The sequence below is a fragment of the Schistosoma haematobium genome, chromosome 1 (genome assembly GCF_000699445.3).
Source record: "Schistosoma haematobium chromosome 1, whole genome shotgun sequence".
NCBI lineage: Eukaryota > Metazoa > Platyhelminthes > Trematoda > Strigeidida > Schistosomatidae > Schistosoma > Schistosoma haematobium.
Genome location: NC_067196.1, coordinates 91,208,400 through 91,236,206, shown reverse-complemented (window position 1 = coordinate 91,236,206; position 27,807 = coordinate 91,208,400). Strand labels below are relative to the sequence as shown.

Sequence of the window (27,807 nt, the reverse complement as noted above, 5' to 3'; positions counted from 1 at the left end):
GGATTACATAAATACATTAAATATTTTAGATTATCTTCAATCTTATATTATACAAACAGTTCATTGTGGTTTATTAATTCAATCAAAAAAAAAAATTTTTAATCACATACTCATACACGGTTATCAATTAATAGAAGTTTAAATGAAAAACAACTTACAGAAATCAACTATAAAAATGCCAAAAGCAACAAAAAAACTGTGACCAATTTTGGTATAATCATCAGTCTATTTCCTTTTTAGTAGTTGTTGAACCTAATTGACTCATTGAAGCTGAAGGTGTAGAGTCTTTGATGCTTTGTATGATAGGAGATTGCTGATCTGATGTTGAATGCATATTAGTTGGTACATGTTGTTTCAATCGTGTTGATTTAGAAAGACATAAGGCCGATGTTTCATCGAACTCATCATTATCAAGTATCTCTCTCGGTGATCTGCAAGTTTCTGATGGAGCTGATGGTACTGCAACTAAAACAGGTTTTGGTAGACGACGTCCTCTTCTTTTAGCATATACTGGTCGTCCTGGTCTATACAGTCTAGGATATGAATCATCTGTTTTGATTGTATCATTTGAACAGAAAGCATCATTTAAATTTCCTTCTTCTAATTCAACTTTTGCAATATCCAATTCAAGTTGTTTAATAGTAGTAGTATTTCCACAATCAAGAGAATTTACACTTTCAGGTGGAGGAGGTCCACTAGCACCAAATACAGCACTACTTAATGGATCTTCTGTACTACCATGTATAACATTTGAGCTAGTTGTATTCGAACTGCCAGATCCACCTAAACCAGGTTCAGTATGACGACGATTCACTTTACGTCGTTTGCGTTTTTTCAACATAGTTGCCTTGAAATAAAAGTATAATACTGTTAATTAGATTGTTATCATCGTAGGTTAACAAGTAAGAGTTTTCAAATAATACGATAATATATATACATATAGTTCACATTTTTAATTTTAATAAATCTTAAAGTGTATCTCATTAAACATCTAATGTCACTAGTGATAACTGTCTTATCACATATAATTCATCTAAAGTCAGGATAAGATAAACATTTGATGATTTTGATTATTACCCTGGGGAAGTCTAGGTAAGTTTACTGGACAAACATTGACGAGATATTATTTAAATTACAATTGCTGAAATCAAACTGTAATAGCGAAAAATGTACAATATAATTGACAATGAGATAGTGGAGAACTGACACAGGAAAACTAGAAACTCAAGTATATAGGAAACCGACCCATACAGATCGAATTCTCAACTACAACAGCAACAACCCAAGAGCTCACAAAATCAACATCGAGGTGCACAGAACAAGCTGTGAAACACATATGGAGAAATTCGAACACTTCACTTCTATCTGAAGTTTGTGCTGATGATGTCGTCCAGAAGAATGATGAAAGCTCCATGACTAAACCATCCAGCTCAGAGAACAAAACTCCACCAAAATAATTGACAATAAACTGATGCACATAAAGAATATATGTCTAGTTAATTTCTTTTTAATAATAATTCTTTTTAATAATTAAAACAAAAAAAGGTATTTTGTTTACTTTTAAGGCTGAACGTAAAACTATAATTTGACCAGGTGATTGAATCCATGGTTCACCATCAACTTGTACTGGGATATCACATTTCACTGTAATTCTTATCTGTAAAACATAATGATAAATAAAGATCAAAGTTATCGTGTTTTCAAAAGATTCATTATCTAGTTGAGGATAGTTGTAGAGATTAGTTCATTGTGAATATGTTGATTACTATTGACGATTAAAAAAACATTAGTTGTATGTTTTAAGTTAGTCCAGGATTACGTAACCAATTCTTCCTAGAATCTCGATTGGCTATTTAATAACTAATCAATCTTAATAATTACTTTACATTTATAAATACATAGTAAGAAGCAAAGAAAGCTCAGGTTTGATCTACGATCAACAATCAAACTACTTTTTACTCAGAAATTATTATATCCCGATAAGAATAATGGATGGTTACTTTTGGAATCCATTTATAGATCGACACTATGCGTTTATTTTTATCGTATAATTGTTAATTAACTAAACCATTCACATTGATGCTCCTCTGATCATAAGCTTTGTTTTAACTTATGAATTGTTATTATAAGATTTTCCATTCTTGAATTATTCCCTGTCTATTAATAACTACCTCCCACATTCACGGCCACATTTGGCCAAATCTTGTACAAATGTTATTTTCTATTTTATGGTACGATGTGGTCTGTATGGTTGGTATATAAACCCAGTATGTTTGGAATACATGTTCATATCGCAGAGGTTGAGATTGGTGTTCTGGACTTCACAGGCGGGGCTAGGCAGGAAGTAGGACCGATAAAGACTGTGGATTGCTCGTACGGGCTTTATGTGTAATTGGTCCGGTCGATAAATTACTGTTCTCTAATTAGCGTTATCATTACGTTATATATTAATAAGGACACAGAGCACAAGTTTTAACAGAAATACGAAGCTTTTTCTATTACTAGTAGGTATTATTGTAAAGCGAAAGACTTTTATAGGTGGTATTCGCCAAGTTTTATTATTTAGATAGAAAAATTATTGAAAATTAGGGAGCATTGAAATAGTCTTGATAATACTTTAAATAGATTAATTCAATAAATAAATCGAATCATCTTAATCTTTCATCAGTTACCGATTCATACAGTACAATATGCTAATTATATGTGAATAAGCCTATAATAAATTTTGCAGATAAAACTTTGATATGATAAACAATTTACATGCAAATATATAAGATGAAAATAAATACTCTTACATGACCACCTTGTGCTAAACGGATACCTGTCCGTAAACCAGAAAATATTTGTCCCATATGTACCACACCAGTAACACCAACAATTTCAAGTTGACCATCAAAATGTGTTGGAGTTGTAAATGCATCATCTTTTTCAACACCCCATGGATTTGCACCAGCACCCCATGATAAAATATTTAAAATAATTACACCTTCTAATGGTGGTAAATCCAATTGACGACCATCTACTTCAACGATAATATTTTGATGTAAATCTTTACATTTTGTACGATTAACCATTTTACGTAAACCCATTTTTAAGTAAACACTTTTATTATGAATTCTGATAATTAGTTTGGGTTAAGAGAAATAAAAAGGGAAGAAGAAAAGGAATGATGTAACCAAAATATTGATAAGAACACAAAACAATTGTATACATTTCGTTGAGTAAATGCTATATATATACTTATGCCTATTACCGTTTGTGGAGCATAAGCCGTTATAGCAACTCACGTGCAATTGAGTCGGTTCACATTAAATTCGGTTAGGTCATTTTGTTAACTCATTAACGAATTGAGTCATCCGTACAACAACAAAAACAACTTATCTAAATCATTGTATCTTTATTACTATCGCGAATGTATGAACAGGTATGCTTGAGCATTGCTTACTGCCTACCTACGCATGTATTCACGCTGTTAGGCTTACTACTAACCGCTTAATTGATTCGGTGATTCATTCATTTCACTATGTATATATATGTCCATGATATTCATGTTCATTGATCTCTCTCGCTTAATTGTACTCGATTATTCGTACTCATATTCGCTGACTCATTCACTCACTCGCTCGCTCGCTTGCCTACTTACCTTTCGGCACAACTCTTCTGTGCTTGTTCAACGCACATGTAATTTTGGATATCTGTGTGTGGTCCCATAAGAAACGTAATCAACACTTTGTATTGGCCTTCTGATTAATGTATCGTTGGGGCGTTATCTAGTGACGGTTGTCAAGACGAACTGTATACGAAGTTTAAGGATTATATTGAATCACGACCACCATACCGTGCATGCATCTACACACACTTGAATAAGTTTAAAAAATTGATGCAATTAACAAACTACTTATTTATATAGTAGTATGTATTTCATAATTCGACTAAAATACATTTATGTATATTTATCTTACTTTTAACTAATGTCAAGTCGTCAGATTGTTTAGAATCAGCAGGACTTTTAAAAAAAGTTTTTTCTCAAATAGAATAAGAGTGATTAATATAAGTTCACCTTGTGGTATAATGATCATCAGTTTAGAACAGAAACGTGAACGAATATTAAATGAACTGTTGAATACAATGTGGAAAACAGATCTCATCTCCATTTACAATTTTATTTTTCAGTACAAATGGTAGTTATTATTTGGTAGTTTGGTACTGATTGAATTCTATTAATTAAGTTAGTCAATTTAGTCACTTTCATTCAAGTGACTAGATATGATGAATTCAGTTAGCTTAGTATTATAACTATCATTGTTGTGTCTGTGGAATGTTTAAGTGACTTTTGCTTGATAGTGAAACCTCAGAAAGCTTCGAAAGGAAATTTATAGAGTTCTAACGAGAAGCCGTAACTAGTGGAGTGAATGCGTGTCGGGTGTAAGTTATCTGCCGAAAACAATGGAAGACGATCGCGCAACAATGTAGATTGGTTGTTCATCTACATTAACAACGATGGATACCATCTCATTGGTCTTGGGGTTAAGCGTTTGCGCACGAGACCAAAGGTCCTGGATCAGCATCCTGTGCGCACTGCTTAAAAGTTCCCTACTAGGACAAAACGGCCCTTCAGTGCTTTTAGGTCTTCAATGATGATCTAAAATTCATCGGTTCATGATTTTAATGAAATTCATCAATTTTACAACCCCATACAGAAGGTTTAGATAACTCTATTTATTAATGTATCATAATAAAATGATGTAATCGACTTAGAAAAAAAAGATAAATTTGACTTATACCTGCTATTAAATTTTGCTGGATTCTCTTCACGTGCCATATGAAAATCTAAATTTAAATCAGCATCTATACCTAAACCGAAATAATTATTCATGACAAATATACGACTAGAATCTTCATTTGTATTTGATGAATTAGCTTCAATTTGTAATTGTTTCTTTTGTGCATCTTTTTCAGCTTGATCTGGTTTAATTACAACAGTCCAACGATCTAAGCGAATATTTTCTGCTTCAACAACATCTCTATTTACAATAATAATAATAATAATAATAATAATAATAATAATAATAACGGAAAGACAAAAAAAATAGAATGAGGTAAGGGGGGTAATTTTTGAAAAAAATAGAAATCTATCAAGATAGTTGGTGATAAATTCATACATTTCATGAATGGGGAAATTCTTTTGGTTACCATACATGATAATATAACTACCTCTACTATTCCAAAAAAAAGTTATCTTGATAATTTCATTTGACTATACTCATATGGTGTACCATTTAAAACTCATGAATGTTTGTGTTAAGTTCTAAGCTGCTTATAACTGTCTGGCTGATAAATGGGTTTTATAATGTAAATGATTTTGTTATCAATTGATAAACATGAATAAGTATGTTAATTCTTGTTTAGTTCCATTTACATTATTATTGTTTTCATCAAAGCAGTCGGATATTTGTATATTTAGCTGGACATTAAAAGATAGTTTGTCAACTGAGACAATCGTAAAATTAACTTGGAGTAAGTTTTTCCTTTAATCTCTCTTAGTCTTCTCATGTTTTATTGTTATCGTGTAAATTTTTCCATCTGACTTACTATATAAAGAGGCTGCATGCTTTCGGGATTACACGATATTTACTCTTACGATTTGTCGATTCTTTCATACTACCCATTATTCTTCACTGTTCTCTATTATCCTCTTCCGAGCTTTTGAGTAAAGAATTCGCTGTATTATGAAGACTGCCGAAGGTAGTTAGCAGGGTGTTCGGTGAATCTTTTGGAGTCATTAATAATACAGTTGTGGACAGACATCTAAAATCTTGCAAACTCCTAACAGGTGTTTTCAAATACTAGCCATCCACTTCATTCATATATTTCACCACGTTTATCTTCTTGTAAAAGGAGACGTCAGAGACGTTAGAGCCGACCTAGTCAATAACTTGTATTCTTAAACATGTTTCTAGGTAAAAGTGTTGCACAGATTCAGATCTTTTTTTCGTTCTTTTTGTCATTGTGAAAGAAACTTGTTGAAATACCTCGTGCGGAGAATTTTATATTGACTAAAGTCATTAGTAATAATAATACTAACTTATTTAATTTTCAACCGTTTTCGATGGTTGATTGTAATTTTCAAAGGGAAAAATGTTTGGTAGATGAATAATTCATTGCAAATCTAATGACTATTTTCAAAAGTGATCACAGTCACACATATCTTAATTCAATATCCACAACTCACACTTGATAAAATGAATAACACTAATGAAGCAATCAAATCACATGAACATGGCTGAGGTTCTATTAAAATAACCCAAGAAAATTTATAATGAAAGCAATAAATATGATTTTACCTGAATCAATCCTATATAGAATAGATACAACAAGTAATTAATAAACAGCTACTCAGGTCGGAATCAGTCATCTAAACAGGATAATATTTCATACTACTAATAAGTAGTTAACTTTTTTATTGCCAAGTTTTAGGAATTCAACGAATAGATGCCTACCTAGATGAGAGATTCTCAATTTAATGGGGATACAAGCAACCGATATCAAGTCCACCTAAACACCAATAGTTTTTAAGGTGGTTTCTGGAGATTCGCTGGCCAAGATGAGAAAAAGCTTTTAATTAAAGAGTAGATATTGGCAGAGAAGTAAAAACTATTCAAGATAAATAGTTATCATTTAGTCATACATGTTACTATACTAAACCCTATATCATTTAGCAAATTCAAAGACTTTTTTGTCGTATTTCGCTTACTTCAGTATTGTTAAAGGTTCTTCACCACCAGTATAACCGGAACCCCAGCGTAAAACTCGTGCCAAGTCATTACCAGTACCCAGTGGTAGAATTGCCATTGGTGGTGTAGGACATGCAGCATCTTGACCAACGTTATCTAAACATGAAAGCGCCCATCCAACTGTACCATCACCACCACATACAAGTATTTTAAATTGTTTTAAATGACGAAAACAATGTAAACCTGGTAGGGGACCACCATAGTCCAAATTGAAAACTTGATGAGGATTTAACAGTTTTCGAAATGAGGTGATTAAATCGGCACCCTTTCAAGAAAAAATTCCAGGAGAATAGCTTATTATACTAAGTGACAATAAACATTTTTCATAGTTTATGTCGAGGAGTGATCAAAGTTAGACCCACGATCTTAAGATCTCGATAGAGGCATAATTTTTAACAGTTTTATACTAGAACGTCACAGCTCTTCAGCGTTCCTCGGTTATTAGTGGTTGCATGACGAAGATCATTTCGAAACACAAACTAAGGAATTCACTAATTATGAGTTAAGACCGACAACGCTCTATTACACAACGAACTAATATTTTTTTCTAAGATACTTATTACCGATTCTTTTTACAAATATTAAGATACAAATATTTTACTCAATTAATTTCATGGTAAAATGTAACAAGTCAGTGAACACAGTTTTTTCTTCTCAAAAAATAAAAAAAGCTCTTGAAATATCTATCGTGGGTATTCATGGTGGGATAGAAAGTGGTTTTAAATGACGTTGTAATACTTTGAACTGAATTTATTGTGATAATTAATTGTTGTAATTCATCTTGCATAAGCTATTTACTATCTGAACTCAATGGCTACGTGGATAATGTGGTAACATTTGAATCGAACGTTACTGCGTTTGAGTTCTGAAATGATCATCAACTCTGGGATATAGGTTGATCCATCTGACGAGTCGAAAATAGAATGAAATGGGCTTCCTGGATTCCACGGCTAGTCATATTACATATATTTTCATAATTATTTATTCAATTGACAAGTTATAACAGGAATGTACTTTCTGAAGAGATATATTAAATATTTGTAAACCAAAATGATTACAAACTTAATTCTTGAATGTATGAATGAGTGAATGAACGAATAGACTAATAATTTTAACTTACTTGACATCCACCTGATTTAACATTGACTAATACTAATAATGGTCTAATATCATCTGGTAATTTACTTGGTTTAAGTCTAGGCAATATCATAACTAAAATTGGACGATCTTCAAATGTACTTTGTTTTAATAAATGATATGCTTCATCAGCACGTTCTGCATTTAAATAAACTAATACTAAACTGCCAAAATCATAATATATCACTTCTATAAATAAAATTAAAGAAATAATAAGAAGATAGATTACTTATGTCAGTTATAGAAATTAATAATAATGTGATGATTAGATTAAATCAAATTACATGGAATCATGGTTACGTTCTTTAAACGTAAATTAAATTGAGAACATTTATTCATCCCATATGACATTTGACAGTTCTTTACTAGTTTGTAGTATTATATTTACTTATCTTTTCTATGAATACAGAGATAATGAAGCCACTAAACGATAGATAATATAACACTGATCTAACAAGATCAATCCGTAATACTGTTCTGTCAAACTTCATTAATGGTGATCATGTCGTAGATTAGAGCAAAGTATTTAAATCGTTTTATTATAAACTTTCAAAGTTTTTTTAATTGCTCTAACGAGAGAAATAAAGAAGAATGACAAACTGTGTAATCTATTTTTCGAAACATTATTTCCCATAATTTTTATTGCATAATACATAACAGTTGGTCCATGTGTTTCCATTACTCCCCTAACCGTGAGCTTTAGTTTTCTAGGTGAACTGTGTATCTTTTTAATTACTGTGAGTTGTTGCTTGGCTGTTTATGTACTTAATGTTGTATATTTTTTGAGTTAGAAAATCTTCAGATACATAAGCTTGTATCACTATCTTCTCATTTTCTAGCATTTGTTCATGGAGAAAGAAATAGTCTGCGCAGTCCGTCATCGTCCACAAAGTAATTTATTTAGCCACGATATTACAAAAGTCTGTCTCATAGTATTAAACTAACTTGTTGCTATCACAAGGTTGTAATAATTATCTTAGTGGATCAAGGATATAAATAAGTTGAAAGACAATTTCTTTCTATCTAATCTTGAAACTACCATGCAATCAAAGGTAATCAAACTAATAAGGTTTAACCTCATCTCCTATGTATATCATAAGCTAGATGAATTTGAACTAACAATCCTTATCTCTAAATTCAAAAGGAATTCGTGAAATTTCCACCAATTTCTAAGCCGGATAAGACCTATTGTATACTTACCATCCAATTTTTTTCTTAAATCTTTCCTTACTACTTATATATTTAAACTAATTATTCATAGACATTTCTCATTGTGTAATTTTTAATGATAATTATTTTAATAAATTTATTTATTCAACACTAAGTATATTTCCTGTGTCAGTATATATGCTTATGTTTTTATACTGTTTAGTATTCTTATATTTATTACTACATGTATCATTATTTATTACGTGATCCTTCCTCCAACGTTATAATTGAATCGTAAGCTGATTTGATTCATGTTTCTCGTATATGCATATGAATTCATTATTAAGTAATTAATTGCAAATAATGCCGTTCTCATAGAATTATTTTGTTCAAAATTACATAATGAGAATCTTTATCACTAAATGTTATGACTTAGTAGTCAACATCCCAATATAATTGGTGATCATTTCAATTCTACTAGAAAAGAACTATCCATATATGTTTTTTTTTTATTTGAGAAATAAGTAGTAAAGTACGTGGATGATTTTCATTTAGGTTTTATAGCGTGAATTGATTTTGTGTTACTAGGATCCTCGTGAACTCCGCCTGGAGTCCCTCTGGGGGCTAATGCCGGTCCCAAGCCCGGATAAAGGAGGAGGGTTGGGCATGGGGTTAGCGACTCCATCCCGTAGAAAACTAACTCGCTAAAAAAACGCTAACCAGAAAAAATTATTCAAACCTTTTAAACTCTGCCTTGGGAGTCAGAAGTTCTTCATTTAGAAGAATTATGACACCTCATGATGAAAGCCGAGTTCCTTCGGAAGTTACGAGCCCGATGCCCCTTCTGACAACCAGAGAAACCATTTATTTAGGTACATGGAATGTTCGTACGATGTGGGACACCGGGAGAGCCTTCCAAATCGCTGCAGAAATGAGGAGTTACAACCTAGAGGTGCTTGGGATCAGTGAAACACACTGGACGAAAGTTGGACAACAACGACTAACTTCAGGAGAGCTTCTGTTATACTCCGGCCATGAAGAAGAAAATGCCCCACATACACAAGGAGTTGCATTGATGCTGTCCAAACGAGCACAAAACGCACTTATAGGATGGGAATCTCATGAACCAAGGATCATCAAAGCCTCGTTCAAAACAAAGAAAGAGGGCATTTCAATGAACATCATCCAATGCTATGCGCCTACCAACGACTACAATGAAGACGTTAAAGATCAATTCTACAATAGGCTGCAGTCAATCGTCGAGAAGTGCCCAACAAAGGACCTGACTATTCTGATGGGAGATTTCAATGCCAAGGTTGGAGAGGACAACACTGGATATGAAGACGTCATGGGACGACACGGACTGGGAGAAAGAAACGAAAATGGTGAGAGATTTGCAAACCTATGTGCCTTCAATAAACTGGTCATAGGCGGCACCATATTCCCACATAAGCGTATTCACAAAATCACATGGACTACACCGGATCACACTACACAAAACCAAGTCGACCATATTTGCATCAACAAAACGTTCGGGAGGTCAATGGAAGACGTGAGAACGAAGAGAGGAGCTGACATAGCATCAGATCATCACTTGCTGGTCGCCAAAATGAAATTGAAACTCAAGAAGCACTGGACAATGGGGCGGACAATATCACAGAAGTTCAATACGGCCTTTCTTCAGGATACTAACAAACTCAACAAATTCAAGATAGTCCTCAGCAACAAGTTCCAGGCCTTTCATGATCTACTCAATGGAGAAGGAACTACTGTGGAGAGCAACTGGAAGGGGATCAAAGAGGCAATCACTTCAACGTGTCATGAGGTCCTGGGTCACAAGAAGCACCATCACAAGGAATGGATCACTGTTGATACATTGGATAAGATTCAAGAAAGGAGGAACAAGAAAGCAGCAATCAATACCAGTCGAACAAGAGCAGAAAAAGCCAAGGCACAAGCTGAATACACAGAAGTAAACAAACAAGTGGAGAGGAGCATCAGAACCGACAAACGTAAATATGTGAAAGATTTAGCAACGACGGCGGAAAAGGCTGCAAGAGAAGGGAACATGAGACAATTGTATGACATAACAAAGAAACTCCCTGGAAATCGCCGCAAACCAGAACGACCAGTGAAAAGCAAGGAAGGCGAGGTAATTACCAATATTGACGAACAACGAAACAGGTGGGTAGAACACTTCAAAGAACTCTTGAATCGACCAGCCCCACTGAACCCACCCAATATCGGGGCAGCACCCACGGACCTCCCAATCAATGTTGGCCCACAAACAATTGAAGAAATCAGCATGGCCATCAGACAAATCAAGAGTGGCAAAGCAGCAGGACCAGACAACATTCCAGCAGAGGCGCTAAAAGCAGACGTAGCGGCAACTGCAAGGATACTCCACATTCTCTTCAATAAGATTTGGGATGAAGAACAAGTACCAACAGACTGGAAAGAAGGACTTTTGATCAAAATACCAAAGAAAGGCGATCTCAGCTAGTGTGATAACTACAGGGGCATCACTCTTCTCTCAATACCGGGAAAAGTCTTCAACAGGGTATTGTTAAACAGGATGAAGGACTCCATAGACGCCCAACTTCGAGACCAACAGGCAGGATTCCGTAAAAATAGATCGTGTACAGACCAAATCGCATTTCTACGGATCATTGTGGAACAATCAATTGAATGGAATTCATCACTCTACATCAACTTCATTGACTACGAAAAGGCATTTGATAGTGTGGACAGAACAACACCATGGAAACTTCTTCGATACTATGGCGTGCCTCAGAAGATAGTCAATATCATACGGAATTCCTATGATGGAGTAAACTGCAAAATCGTGCATGGAGGACAATTGATAGACTTGTTCGAGATAAAGGCCGGTGTCAGGCAAGGTTGCTTACTCTCACCTTTTCTCTTTCTCCTGGTGATCGACTGGATCATGAAGACGTCAACATATGAAGGGAAACGTGGGATACAGTGGACATCTAGGATGTGGATGGACGATCTAGACTTCGCTGATGATTTGGCTTTTCTATAGCAAACGCAACAACAAATGCAGGAGAAGGCGACCAGTTTAGCAGCAGCCTTAGCAGCAGTAGGTCTCAATATACACAAAGGGAAAAGCAAGATTCTCCGATACAACACAAGATGCATCAATCCAGTCACAATTGACTAAGAAGAAATGGAAGATGTAAAAACCTTTACATATTTGGGTAGCATCATTGATGAGCAGGATGGATCTGATGCAGATGTGAAGGCGCGGATAGGTAAAGCAAGAGCAGTATATTTACAACTGAAGAACATCTGGAACTCAAAGCAAATGTCAACCAACACCAAGGTCAGGATTTTCAATACAAATGTCAAGACAATTCTACTGTATGGGGCGGAAACCTAGAGAACTACGAAAGCCATCATCCAGAAGATACAGGTGTTTATTAACAGTTGTCTACACAAAATACTTCGGATCCGTTGGCCAGACACTATTAGCAACAATCAACTGTGGGAGAGTACAAACCAGATCTCAGCGGAGGAAGAAATCACGAGGAAGCGCTGTAAGTGGATAGGACACACATTGAGGAAAGCACCCAACTGCGTCACAAGACAAGCCCTCACATGGAATCGTCAAAGCCAAAGGAGGAGAAAAGGGAGACTAAAGAACACATTACACCGGGGAATGGAAATAGACATGAGAGAAATGAACAAGAATTGGATAGAACTAGAAGAGAAGGCCGAGGACAGAGTGAGTTGGAGAATGCTGGTCGGCGGCCTATGCCCCATTAGGAGTAACAGGCGAAAGTAAGTAAGTAAGGATCCTCGTGAATCTATATATCGAGATTTACTTAAATAAACATTATCGAAGTACATTCCAGAAATATTTCACTAAAAATCCTGTGTTGATATATCTTTGACTCCGCAACTGTTAACTTTAAAATACATTGAATGCTGCTTTCTGATGCTTTTAATCTTTCGAAATGTAACTAAATACACACTGAATTTATCTTATTTTGTGAATCGTGTCTTTTTGTTGGCCCGATATCTAACTCCGGTTGGACTGTATGAATGTTATTGAAGTACACATGTTGCCTATCGTTGTATATAATCATCAACTTAACTTGCGTTAGTGTATAACAGAATTAAATAAGTCAAATACGAGAATAGATTTCCGCATACGTATATTTTGTACACTCATTGATTTTGACAGGCCATCCCGATTACTGCTTATACTTTTACTACCTCTACTACTATGGGATTTGAATCGACAATTGTATCTCTGTGCTAATGTGGTATGGCAACTTGAATCGATGTACGTACAGGGTTCTACGCTGTTACTGACTGACTGACTGATTGATCACCAACGGGCTATTAGATACGCATTACTTAGGAGTGCTAAACTAAGGTGACACAGATTTGCAGTGTTTTCTGATTTTCAAAGATTGTTTGAACTAAGATTAATTCATTAGTTATACTATAATATTTTACTAACTGTTGCCAATAAGTATCAAAAATCTAAATTAAATAGAACTCACCGATAAAATCCCATTTATTCTCTATACCAAGTCGTTCAAGTAGAATACGTTCGTATAAACGTTGACTTAAACCTTTTTTTAAATTTCCAACAAATAATGTAACAACAGGACCTTTAGATTCTTCAATTGGTTGTAAATAAAAACGTGTTAAACGTAATGCACGAACAGATTCACGTTTAACACGTTCTAATATTGTCCACAATCGTTCACCTGATGACATTACACGTTCAACAAGTCCACGATCAAGATTTGTTTCAACTAGTTGAAATCTACCAGAATCTAAATGCTAAAATAAGTAAATTGAGAATATATATATGATTATCTTGTGAATGATTATATTTCATTTAAAGATATAAAAATAATTTCCTTCGATGAGATCATGAACCGATTGATGTTAGGCCACCATTGAGAACCTGGAGACACTGGAAGGCCGTTTCGTTCTATTGTGGGACTCCTCAGCAGTGCGCACCCACTGTCCCGCTCGCGCGATTCGAATCCAGGGTTTTCAGTCTCGCGCGCGAACGCTTAATCTATTGGACCACTGAGCCTGCATCTAATGGTATCAATGTCTGCTGAGGAGTCCCACAATAAGACGGAACGGCCGTCCAGTGCTTCTAGGTTTTCAATGGTGGTCTAACATCAATCGGTTCATAATCTCAATCAAAACTTAACAATCTCCACAACCCCTATACTGCTAACTAATTTCTTTGTTTTTTTCTAAGGTACTTGAACAGAGATAAAAAATGAAATTGAAGTCTAGGAAATTATTTAAAATGGAAAGAAGAAAGAATACTTGAACATAGACGTGTACAACAGTTATTTTTCTTCATGTATTAATATCATCAAGATATGTTAGAAGAAAGCAAAATTTTGAATTGAATAAATTGAATCCTACATTAAAACAATGGTAAATTTAATTCATTTTGTATTGATTGTTTGAATCTGATTTTTAGGAATGCAATTAATCGGTGTCTTATTGGCCATATGTCAATTCTGTGCAAATTGCCTTCAGTCACAGGAATTATAAGCGGAGATGATGGTGGCTAGCAGTGGAATCAAGGACGAGTGTTTCGTCCTGTTTGGGTTTCGTCAGTTGGGTGCGCTTACATCTCAAAGTTGAATCCAGGAAGCCCATTTCATTCTATTTTGGACTTTTCAGATGGATGGACCTATATCCCAGAGTTGATATTTACTTCGGAACTCAAACGCATTAACGTTAGATTCAAATGCCACCACATTATCCACTTAGCTACTGAATCCAGATAGCCGCTAGCTTGTGCAGCATGGACATTTATGGTAGAATAAAGGTGGTTTTAAGTGACGTTGTAATACTTTGAACTGAATTTATTGTGATAATTAATTGTTGTAATTCATCTTGTATAAGCTATTCGCTATCTGAACTCAATGGCTACGTGGATAATGTGATAACATTTGAATCGAACGTTACTGCGTTTGAGTTCTGAAATGATCATCAACTCTGGGATATAGGTTGATCCATCTGACGAGTCGAAAATAGAATGAAATGGGCTTCCTGGATTCCACGGCTAGCCATAATACATCTCTGTTTATAATGGTGGAGTTATTTGGAGTGAAATAATTTAACCCTTGTAGTTAGATATTTTATGTCATGGTTATAAGTAAGTGAACTGAACGGAAATTCATATTGATAAACTGTTAACAATACTTTTTATTCTTCATTACATTTATATTATAAATCAATTGTGAAATATTCGGCATGAGAGAATGATGGTTTAATCTTAGAAACAAACAAACAAACAAAAAATGATCGAATCACTGATTTTTTTCTTAAGCACAACTATTATCATTCAATGTTGGATGATTAGAGAGAATAGATAGAGAATCTTGTACTTTGATTTCATGATTAATACCATTAATAAACAAGGTGAACAATCAACATTTAGACTATTACTGATGAGAATCACTCAACACAAAGCCATTCTCGTTGCCCGAATAGACAACTGGTTATATATATTAGGCTGTGATATTTGATAGTATTGATTTCAATCTCATAGGAAGAATGGATTTTCCAAAGATAACAGTTACATTTTGATTACATGTACCCTGTAGTACTAAATATAGGTTTATTTCTGATTGCTGTCAAGCACTGCTTGATATACTAACTTTGTACTGTCAACCAGTTTCGAGCACTTACACGTTCACTATTTGAACCATTCAGACCATCTATAAATCCACATAAGTTGGACTATTAATTACCAAATAAACCTTCTTTTTTCATGTGTTTGGGAGGATTTTGACTTTAAAAGAGAATAGAAAAGGGTGAGAGAAGTGAACCAGAGTTTCTCAGACAGAGTCGTCACCAATATGGTATTCCTTTTTAATAAATAAAGCACTTGCAGATAAATAGTTTAGTTATATCATAAACAAGCATCTTTTTTTTCTCTTTACCTTATTATGTTACTAAATAGTGGGTTTTCTTACCTCGAGTCCAAATCGTTTCTGTGCTTGTAAAATAACATCATGAACTGTGGTATCACGTGTCACTGAGATTTGTATTGGTAACAATTCAACATCTGTGAATTGACTATCGGAAGAAAAAATAGGTATATAAATTAATTAACAGAAATTCTAATAAATAGAGTGATCATTGAGTATAATATAGGCAAAACGATGTAGTATACATTGATTGTTCAATATTGAACATTAAATATTTATCACTCAAATTCACTTGGTGTTGTTTAACGTGCATCTTCCCATTGCTAATTAGGACTACAATAGATCACTCTCATGTTGGCATATGTGCATCCTGTGAGGATCGCCTCGATATTACCTTAAGTCACAAGCTTTTTAAACGATGGGTAGTGGCTAGCAGTGGAATCCAGGACGCGCGTTTCGTTCTATTTGGGACTCGTCAGCTGGATGTACCTGCATCCCATATGCCAACATGAGACTGACCAATTGCAGTCCTAAATAACAATCGGAAGATACAAGTAAAACAATACGAAGTGAATTTAAACTTCACCCCATAGCACAAGTAGGTGGCCGCCAAGACTCAGTAGCTAGGTGGATAACGCGATGGCGTCTGAGGCGAAGGGTACTGGGTTCGAGTTCTGGAGTGGATATCAACTCTCGGATGCGGGTACATCTGGCTGACGAGTCACGAATAGGGCGAAACGCGCGTCCTGGATTCCACTGCTAACCACTATCCATCTTTGCTTTAAAAATGTATCACTCAGTTCATGAAAACAAAACAAAACTGTAAGTCATATTAAAAACAATCAATATCATATTGTTTAATATTCAGTCGTCACTATACATCATCAGTGTGTTCACTAGATTACATATGAAATTTATGTTATGTAATTTGATCTAAGTAAACGGACTTTTATTATGATTAGTGTTATTCGTTATTAAGCACATGTGCTTTAGTGACTGAATAGTAAAAAAAATTGTTTAGTCTTTCTTGACTGAAATGTGTTTCCTTCTTGTGTAAAATAAGTTTTAAAATCTTGTTAATTAATTAACAATCAATAATTAGATATGCTTTTTTCAAAGTTGAATTCATGAGTCAATCACTAGTGAAAACCTGGAAGCACTGGACGGCCATTTTCAATGGTGGTCTAGCTTAGATTGACTCGTGAATTTAACTTTAAAAATATTACAATCTCCACAAATCCCCTAAATTGCTAATAATCATGTACTAACTAGTGGCTAACTTCAAGATGGATTTCCTGGAGTTCTAGTGAGAAGCCATGACCAGTAAAGTTCAATCCGTGTCGGGTGTGAGACACTTATCCACCTCAGATAGTGGATGAAGGGTTGCACAAGATCAGAGATTGATCGAAATTGGACATTAACACCGTTGAGTCCCGATTCACCACTCTGGAGGTTAAGCGTTTGTGCTCGAGACAGAAGGTCCGGGTTCCCAGTCTCGCACGCGGGATCGTGTATGCGCATTGCTGAGGAGTCCCATACTAGAACGAAACGGCTGTCGAGTGCTTCCAGGTTTTCAATGGTGATTTAGCCTACGGTGACTCATAAGTTTAACCTTGAAAATAATACAATTTCCAGAAATCCGCTTAATTTGTAATAAGATATTTGTTTATGGTCATCTGTTGATTACCTACGATTCGGAGCTCGAATTGGTTTTTCAAGTGAAACGGTGAAGTTATTTTTTTATTCAAAAATGCAATTGCCGTTTTAATATAATTGTTTCGCTTATATCTTGAAAAACTGATGAGTACAAGCTAAAACAACCGCCTAAATCTATGGGTAATGTTCAAGAGTACAGGAGTAATTTAGGAAAAAGTTAGGGACGTCCAAATCAAGATAGCATCAGTTCTTCATATCCTTGACTGTTCCTTTGGGTCATGTTGATAGATACATACTACTTGTTTGGGGTTCATGCTGTAGCCGCGATTGGTGGCTGGAGAATTAGAGTGTTATGGTTCATCATCACAGTGACGCACATTCATCTACTTCCCATCTTTTTCTCGATCAAACTGATTTTAACCGGATATTTATTGAAAAGCAATAAGTACTGAAAACTTTTTTCATCCATTTATAGGATCCTTTGAAATCATCTTTAAAAAGTGATGTATAACAGAAGGAATGGACTCTTACTTACTCCTGTTACCCCTCATGGAGAAGCAAAGGCCGCCCACCAGCATTCTCCACATAACCCTGTCTTGAACAATCCTTCCCCGTTGTTTTCATTTGTTCACTCTGGTCAAGTTATTTTAGTATTACTCAAATAATTTTATGCTTAATGTGTTTGATCAGATTGTGGGAGTGGAACGCACGTATGTGTGAAGTATGCAATGTAATTGTATTTTATTGTGTGATATTCTCGCCTTCTGCCTCTTGAGTAAGTCATTTGCGTTGATTTGAAAATGTTGGGTCATTCAAACTGTTCTCAGTTTACTCATACAATCAAGTCAAGTTCTATATCATCAATTATCATATTAACATTAAATAAGACGGGTATGATTTGGAGACTTCTCTAACGAAAACAAAACTACATTTTAGAACACGTTCGATGAAGAGTCACCTGACACTGAAACAAGCTGTTGTAGAAAAGTCAACCACTATTTGAAATCAGGTAATTTGTGATTATTATGGTCTCAGTGTCATATAAAGTGAGTATTACTGAATAATAAAAATATAGTTAGGTATTTATATAATGAATAACAAACTAACTCTAATGTTCCAGGAAATGTTTGAATATATTCACGATCTTGATTACGATCACGTGAACGTATTATAATCTGTGGCCTTCGAGTTTCAAACTGTAGTTGAGATTTGAAACATCCAGAGCTATGCAATCTATGCTCACTTCCATCTGAGTTAGGTAATAATAATAGTTGTAATAATAATGGGTAGTTAACAAGTAAATAAAACCAAAAATTATCCATTAATTTCATCAACATGTAAAAAATTCAGTAAACAGAAAAATTGTTAAGTTTATACCAACAGAACTTTGTTAACTGTACTGGTTGCTTAGTTTATTTCTGAGACCCTAGTTTCAATGTGTAATTTACAATAAGAACAAATTTAAGGATATACAAATAAAACCATGAATTGATCTAAGTTGGACAACCATTGAATACCTGTAGACATTGAAAGATCGTTGTATTCTGGTATTGGACATCTTTGCAGTGAGCATCCATGAACCAACCACATTAAATCGAACCGAAGACCTTCGGTCTCATATGCGAACTCTCAACGTCTAGACCACCAAGCCATAGTTCATTGATGTGCAATTTGAACTCCAGGATATTTACTAATAATTTAGAAATCCTCAAAACAAAGAAAGTAATTGAGTGAATAACTGTTTTTAATTACTTCATTACCATTGTGCTGTACAGAGGCACAAATAAAGTAGGGTTTGAGGATAAGGGTTTATAATATCTGATTTCTATATATTGTGACCTTGTAGACCATTCGTAAATAAAAAGGACAAATGAAATTCTATTAGAAATATAAATTTGCGATCTATGAGATGTCTTCATTTCACGATCACGACGGTATACATTAAGAATCTATGTAGTTGATCATATCAGGAAAGAAATGATTTACTTCTATCCAATAACATTATTGTTCAAAATATGAATATAATTGTATTGCAATTAACTAATATAATGTATCATTAACCTGCTATGTGTATGTTTAAAATTGTACAAATGAAACAGTTTTATAGGGTGTTTTATTTTCTTTTGTTTATTACTTTCTATACAATAGTTGTTTTTAAATTATAACATAAACTAAATATTTTCTATTAAAAATTAATTCACATTTTAGTAAATCCTCGAGGTCAAAGGAGGAGAGGAAGACCAAAGAATACATTACACCGAGAAATAGAGATAGACATGAGAAGAGTGAACAAAAATTGGATAGAACTAGAAAGGAAGTCCCAGGACAGAGTGGGTTGAAGAATGCTGGTCGGCGGCTTATGACGTATTGGGAGCAACAGGCTTAAGTAAGTTAGTAAGTCAGTAGTTTGAAAGTAAGGTTCTCGAAAGTTCAGGTGAAAAGATAAAATCATTGTTTGTTTTCCTACAAATTCGAGAAATACTAAGCTTTTTTTAATTTCAATAAACAAACTAACATGAGAAGATACTTAAAGGTTACCGGCTACCATGGGACTGCATCTCCTGACGTTGCTCCACTGCCTAACAGATTAGACTTTTAGGTCGAAGGCTCCGGTTGTGACCCCCTAAGAAAACCACCTGCTTCAGTATGGGGACCTAGGCAGTATCACAACCCACACACAAATCAGGTGATTTGTGAGGCGCATATGTATTTGGTGCCCCATTGTATCAATATTTATGTGTCCAAATAAATAAATAAAATATACTTTAAATGAAGTTTCTAAATAGGTAAATTTATGCTTTTGTCCTGACAATAAATGGAATTATTTTCACAAAATAGAATGTAAAATATACACAAATATATATAAGTATTAATTAGTCCTACCTTTTTCATTCACCTCTACGAGATAGTAATCTCTTGCTTCATCCGGAGGTAACTGAAAGGCTTTTAAGGAAAGTTCAATCACTTTGAGCACAGATACACTACGACCAAGACTGAGGTATCGGCACTGTTTCTTACGAAAGCGACCCCAGCCATCATAGACTCGTACATAATCTGTTGACAAGATTGTAAACGAAAAAATTCTTCTGTCAGTTAACACATGACAAACTACATATATTATGATGGGTAGATCAATTCCAAAATATCTAATGTAGTTGTAATAAATGTAAATCAAAAATTAATGAAATGAAAAACCTAGAGCAATTAGTCCCTTTGATAAATTTCGATCATGTAATAAGAAGACGAAGATTATCAGAACTATGTGATAATGATATATTAGCGCAATACATTTCGAACAATTCGATCACACATGTACTTGTTAAGAACTTTTATATATAAAAAAATAAAAGGTCAACTAGACTGGAAATGGGGTAAGAGGAGACAAGGATGATAATAAGAGTAAGAATAATAATGTGAACACAATTTGAAACCTAATCACTCTGGATAATAAACCAATATTACCAGGTTAGGTTTAAGGTGAGAACAGACTGTTTTTGAATACATAAAGGGGGTTTGAATTTTCGTATGGCTAAAGATTCAATAAACCTTAGTATACTCCCTTTTACACTTTTATACAACACCACAAAAGCCCAATTAAGATCAATCTTATGGCCTGTTTCGATTACGTGTTTAACAATAGAGGATGATGGATGATTATCCTCTACTCTTATTGGGTCACTTGATTCTATTTGTTTCTGCAACTATCAGATTGTTCGAGATGTATTGCGCTAATATTATCATCATCACATAGTTCTGATAATCTTCGTCTTCTTATTACCTTATTGAAATAAATAACGGCTCTTCGGAAATCTCAACCATAATTTTTGCTACTTATTTACTAATTAAGTAGCACAAACGCATATACAAAATTATATTTAATTTAGCGTACCATCAAAGTCTCGATCTGTTTTATCCTTGGTAGATTTCCTTTCAATTCCAGATTCTTCTGGACTATCACCATTGCTTGAGAATTCATCTGTGAGAGCTTGAACTTTAAAATTGGATATAAATGAAAACGTTACGTCAGAGACAGCATAGCAAAAATTAACACGAAACATAAAATAAATATAAAACAATTAGTCCCTTTGATAAATTTCGATAATGCAATGAGAAGACGAAGATTATCAGAACTATGTGATATATTAGCGCAATACATTTCGAACAATCTGGTCACACATATACTAGTTGACCTTTTATTTTTATATATAAATGCTCTTAACAAGTATATGTGTGACCAGATTGTTCGAAATGTATTGCGCTAATATATCACATAGTTCTGATAATCTTCGTCTTCTCATTGCATTATCGAAATAAAATAAATAAACAAATTACTACTTTGAAGGGACTAAGTGTAGAAAAAAATTGATTAAGCAACTATCCCAAATAATTCAGATGTAGGATACTAAAGCAAATAGGATGGGGATGTCAGTCATATATACATTCTACAATAAAGGTAAGAGCTTTATGCAACAAGGGCTATTATCTATCACCGATGAGTTTGGCCATCACTTGAGCTGAAAATCAAACCTCATAGGACGAACTAATTTATCGATACGTAACGTGCTTTAAGTATGCTACAATCAGACTTCATCTACTATTTAGTTCTTCTGGACCTGGCATTTTAGATTTTGAACTAAATATACATCAAGATGTGCATAATTGTTAGGTTTTAATAATGTAATACTACTTTTATCTACCATTTGACTGATGGAAGATCTTTCAGTTGTATGTTACTTTTTCTATTGAACAAAATCAAAGTTGAAGCCTAACCAGTACTTCACAAATAATAATCGATCACGATGGAAAAAATTTATAACCACTGCTAGTTTTTATTATTCTAAGGAATAATGAATGTCCTCAAAACTTGTATACAACTTGGAAACAAAGATATGTGCGCACTTCTCTGAATAACTTAATTATAGAACTAAAGATTAGAACCCTAGTTAAAAACACCTTATTAACAATATTTAATAGAGTGTGGGCATCGAATTTCTACATCACAGATAATGTATTACTACTAAATATACGGTGACGTACTTTTTAAAACCTGTCCTGACACAGCTAAAAAATCAATAATACTTTATCAGCCAAAGGAAATCTCGACAATTGACACTTATAATAGTGTATTTCTATTCTTTGAGTTGCTTAGTATAATCATTGGGTGTTCCTAATTGGTAGAGTGATTTATCTAGTCAATTCCGATAACGAACGAAATTTTAACCTTCTGTGTAGTAGATTGACTTTTAATTCTCGTTTAGGATGGAGCATTTGTTAACTGGAGTCACAAATCTTTCCTGTTGTCTCAATAAAAACTTAGAATGATTTATTGTATGGACTACCGAATTATAGTGTCATTGTTTTGATTGAGTGCAAAAACAAAACTACATAAAATTAAAAATACAGTATAGCTGTAATTTATTTATTTATTTTAACACATAGATATTGGTACAAGGAGGCACCAAATACATATGCACCACACAAATCTCATTTGATATGTGTGGGGGCTGTGATACTGCCCGGGTGGCCAAACCTAAGCAGGTGGTTTACTTGAGGGGCCACACACAGAGCCTTCAACCTGAAGGTCTGATCCACAAGGCAGTGGAGCTACGTAAGGAGATGCGTTCCCATGGTAGCCGGTGACCAACGATTGGTTCATACGCCATTTGTTTCTTCAGGATACTGTAGCCCATATGCATCATTGGTTTGGAATGAGGATTTTCAAACTCCCCTAGGTGAACTCTCCATGTCTACCAACCCGGTTAAAGCGCCGGACATTTGCTTTTCATCCTCTCAATTTCGTAAACAATTGTAGTGCCGCGAGAAGACAGTGAGTAGGACTTCCATGGCAGAGGCTATATACGCGTGGCCATGTGAGATCATTTCGAGAGGAAGAGCGGACTTTCCCCACTCTCGGCCGTACCAGAGCATTTGGGGGCGCTGTAATTTAGTCCATAAAATCTTTAATTTTCTGAATACCTCACATGTTAATAATGGAAATCTACCATTTTCCGATGGAAACAACTCTGTAATTAAGTAGTCTATTCAGTGATTCGTAGAAAATAATGTATAAAAATAGAATTAGGCTATCTTCATTAAACGTACCTCCCATTAGTGTTTCTGGTTGAGGTCTACACATACCAATAATTTGTTCAACCAATAAACTTGTACGAGGCACTGATACACAATATGGTGGAAGCATGATATTTCTCAGTACACCGAAATCACATTCTAGCGGTATATTTCTATAGCATGAATAATGCGCCTAAATAAAAATTAAAAAATAATTTAAATGTATGATTAAGAATGTTACCTTTGAAACAATATCGAAGAATAAAAAGCTGTCACATTTATGATATAAGTTTAAGTTGTAGTCGACGATACAAATAAATAAACTTCTTAGGCAATTGAAATAATCGGCTGGAAACCATGGACCTGGGTTTCTCGTTAGTTGTCAATTGTCAGTAAGGCATACTGGTTATCTCTAGGTGATCGCTATTTCCTATAGGATCCAAATCGATCTCAACAATAGCTAAAATGCTCCAAGAATCAATCAATTGATAACACCTAACATCTTGAAATAAAGTTTGTAATATAGTTCGGAAGTTTCTCTACTGATTTGAATTAAACTTGAAATTTAACTGGCAATGTTAGAAAATATATTATAGTATAACCAGCTTTCTAAACCACGTACAGGCATACATTAAGAGTAGATTGTTAAGTACTTTAACCAAAGAAAAAAATAAACAACCCCACTCACTGTAACACCACACCATTCACATCGTAAACCAGTTAAACATTCAGCAGACCAACATGTTTTACGACATGACGCACATTTTGAGTTTACTGGTAAATTGCCTTCACGCCAATGATGTGATTGTTGTACATGTGAAGATATTAATGAAGATTTGACAGGAGGTATAGAAGTATCTGTTGCTGATTTTGTTGTACACAATACTTGTTCTTCACTAGTTCCTAAAGTTGTTTGCGGAGATGCTGACAATGATGATGATAATGTTTTCACAGCTTCTAATAATGCTAGTTCACCGATTTCTGGAGTGCATTGTGCTGATGTTTTAGGCGTATTCGTTGAAGAAGAATGAGAAATCAATGCTACTGACGTATTAGTACTACTAGTAGTAAACATAGTACTGGGAATTGTATTACTGACAGCTGAAGTAGCAGTAGTATTAGTAGTAGTAGTGTTAATATTATTGATACATTTATTAGTTAATTCATTATCAGTCAAATCAATGAGCAGTGAATCATTAGGGTCATTTGATGAGTACGATTTTGAAAAATTCTTCAGTAAACGTGACATCATATAGGAGTTTCTTGTTTCAACTGTATCAGGTATGCATGTTGGAGACTATAATTAAAACAAGAAAACTTTGAAACTTTAAAGGATATTTATGTTTTTCGATGAATTATTCTGAAGCATTTGGATTTGGTTTTCAAACAACAAGAAAATAGAAATCATAACTATACTATTGAAGGTCCGAACGGTCCAAATAGCCATTAGTTTAAGATGTTAGGTTGGCTCAGAATCGGTCATAATGACGTAGATGCACTCCTTGTTTTTCTTCTCTTAGAACCTTGGTTTTAAAGCTATAGTTAGTCAGTCGTACACAATGTACATCGGTTCAAGTTTTTAAAGTCTATTAGCACGACTAGACAAAATTGCCAGGGCGAATTTCAGAGCAGTAGAGGTGTCCAAGATACGATTCGAGAACAAAATATGAATCGGTCAACAAAATCGTTGGGAGTTTCAAAACCTAAGATCTAAACAAAGACAAAGGGTCAGTGCACTGAAAATGATTTTAAGCCATGTCACCAAAGTCTCTAACCATTAGTCACTATAATTGCGTGCACTCCGGCAAGGCAGTTTGCATGTAACTACATGGATCAGTCCAATAGTCAGTATATTCACGGACTGATACCACATCTTCGTTTGGTCTCCCCAGCTTTCTTCCAATCATCAACTACATCAACCATCATCGCGCATCAAAGTAGTCTTTGAACAGACATGAGTACTACATATTCCAGATATCTCGATCGATACGGTTTCACTATCTCGTCAATCAATTTGCTATCCTCACTTAGTTTTCTGAGTCTAACATCAGAAACTCTAGCTCGATGGTCCCAAAATATACAGTGTTTCAAAAACACCTATGGGGATGCTTTCTAATCCAGAAATTTATAATTTCTTCTTGGATCATGTTGTTTATGCCTGATCTCTTCTCTTATTGCTTCTATGCTACTGTAACATTTGTCTTTTTAACATCATTTGGCTGTGCTGATGCGATGTAGGAACTTCGACAGATACGGATATGTACCAGGTTCCACATAGTCTGTGACTTACTAATTGACTGACTCAACTACTGACTAGTTAAAAAGTGTTAAAGTAAACAACATAACTGACGCTTATTAATCATGAAAGATGGAACGAAAAGAAAAAAAAAACAAAAATAAATACACAGTCATTCACCTTGGCCATTGAAGTCAATGTAGAAGTGGCACATTGTTTACAATCTGCTGCTACAAAATCCAAACATTCATAATGTGAATAATATTCACAAACTAGAATGTAAAAAAGGAGAACACTAATTGGTGAGTATAGCAAACATAAATCTTTATAGAAAAAACCCATGCTAAATTGACTAATAATAATAGTAATAACGGTAATAGTAATGATAATAATAATAATATGAGATAATCCCATTGCACTTTTGGGAGATATTCGACATTTTCTGCTGTTTTAATGAGTATATCATGTGTATTCGGTAATATTTTAACTAAGGTTTTACCTAAAGTCATCATTTCTGTGATAATTCCATCTTTTTATCCGACTGGTTGGAATATATTTCATTTTCTATGCCCCGTAACAGGCTTTTATCTTATAGAATTAATTGAAAACTGAAGGCGTTGCAAATTGTTATTTTTCAGTAAGTACAATGCATTAATTTGGTTGTTTATGAAATCTTTTGAGCATAATTGGTCTATTTTGTTCTGTTAAATAAAATTTATGGCCAAAAAAAATGACTCAGGAGCCTTTAATTAAGAATAAACTGTATAGCTATATCTACGAATATTCAGTAATGATATAAGTGAATATAAGATTGATAAACAGTTTATTAACTGATAAATATTAAAGTGAAATATGTCTCAACAAGATGATCTAGTTTGATTTTGAGTTCCTTACAAATGGTTTAGGCTAACAGTCAAGAAATTGATACATTCAAAAGTCGTTTCTATGCAACAGTCTCACTAAAAATTTACAAATTCAAACATCAAAATGAACAAAGTTGGGAAATTTAAAATTTACAAACGGATAACCTTAGCGTATTATTGTGTCGACAAAAAAATATGAGGAATTATATTTTACTACATTGAATTGTGTTATATGTATATACCATTTGGTCTGTCAGTTATAAACTAACAGACCTAGCAAAGATGTACACGGATACAAGTTGCTATATTTCACATTGGTACAATATAAGAAGATCACTCAACTGAAAAAATAGAAAAAATCCAAAAATAGCCGTAATCTTAGGGAAGTTCATGTGTTGTTCAACTCTGCTTGGTTTTTTTCCTAAATTGCTTTTTACTTGAAATCACAATGATAAGATTATAAGTCAAAAGCACGATATTTCAGAGAATGGATCTCTTTTCCAACCATTTATTATCAAGCTGTACATATGTGCGAAATTCTAAATTTTGTGAGGATATATGGACAATGAATAGACAAAATGATATAATAGAAAAGTTATAATACTAGATTATGTAATATGAATAATAACTATAAAGAATTGTGTGTTTGAATGGGTGTGTACAAATAAGAAACCTTGCAAAATTAATAAGTTGACAATGGATTATAATGTGGACACAGTGAGATGATTAAAATGTTTTCGATTGAGATCATGAACTGATTGATGTTAGACCACTATTGAAAACCTGGAAGCACTGGACGGTCGTTTCGTCCTATTTTAGGGCTCCACAGTAGTGCACATCCACGATCCCACTCGCGAGATCCCAGGTTTTCAATGGTTCATCTCAATCAAAAACTTAATAAACTCCACAATTCTATAGTGATAAAATGTTTTTGTCACAATAATTAAAGATAT

The 27,807-nt window shown here is 34.2% G+C and overlaps 1 protein-coding gene across 2 annotated transcripts in view; it reads right to left on the bottom strand.

Annotated features, from left to right (window-relative positions):
• MS3_00002455 (uncharacterized protein) overlaps positions 1-27,807 on the bottom strand; it is a 55,261-nt gene that overhangs the window by 5,171 nt on the left and 22,283 nt on the right. The window contains exons 7-20 of one of the 2 annotated variants that reach the window (XM_051210057.1): positions 26,172-26,263; positions 24,444-25,052; positions 23,789-23,948; positions 21,576-21,677; positions 20,570-20,740; positions 18,794-18,935; positions 16,076-16,178; positions 13,616-13,901; positions 7,915-8,120; positions 6,755-7,059; positions 4,785-5,024; positions 2,796-3,117; positions 1,559-1,657; positions 159-847 (exon numbers count right to left, since the gene is read on the bottom strand). In XM_051210057.1, the coding sequence (XP_051075546.1) occupies positions 221-847; positions 1,559-1,657; positions 2,796-3,117; positions 4,785-5,024; positions 6,755-7,059; positions 7,915-8,120; positions 13,616-13,901; positions 16,076-16,178; positions 18,794-18,935; positions 20,570-20,740; positions 21,576-21,677; positions 23,789-23,948; positions 24,444-25,052; positions 26,172-26,263 (3,464 nt within the window). In that variant the 3' untranslated portion in view covers positions 159-220. Of the gene's footprint in view, positions 1-158; positions 848-1,558; positions 1,658-2,795; positions 3,118-4,784; positions 5,025-6,754; positions 7,060-7,914; positions 8,121-12,459; positions 13,902-16,075; positions 16,179-18,793; positions 18,936-20,569; positions 20,741-21,575; positions 21,678-23,788; positions 23,949-24,443; positions 25,053-26,171; positions 26,264-27,807 lie in introns of those variants that run through there. The other variant, XM_051210058.1, reaches the window with a different exon arrangement.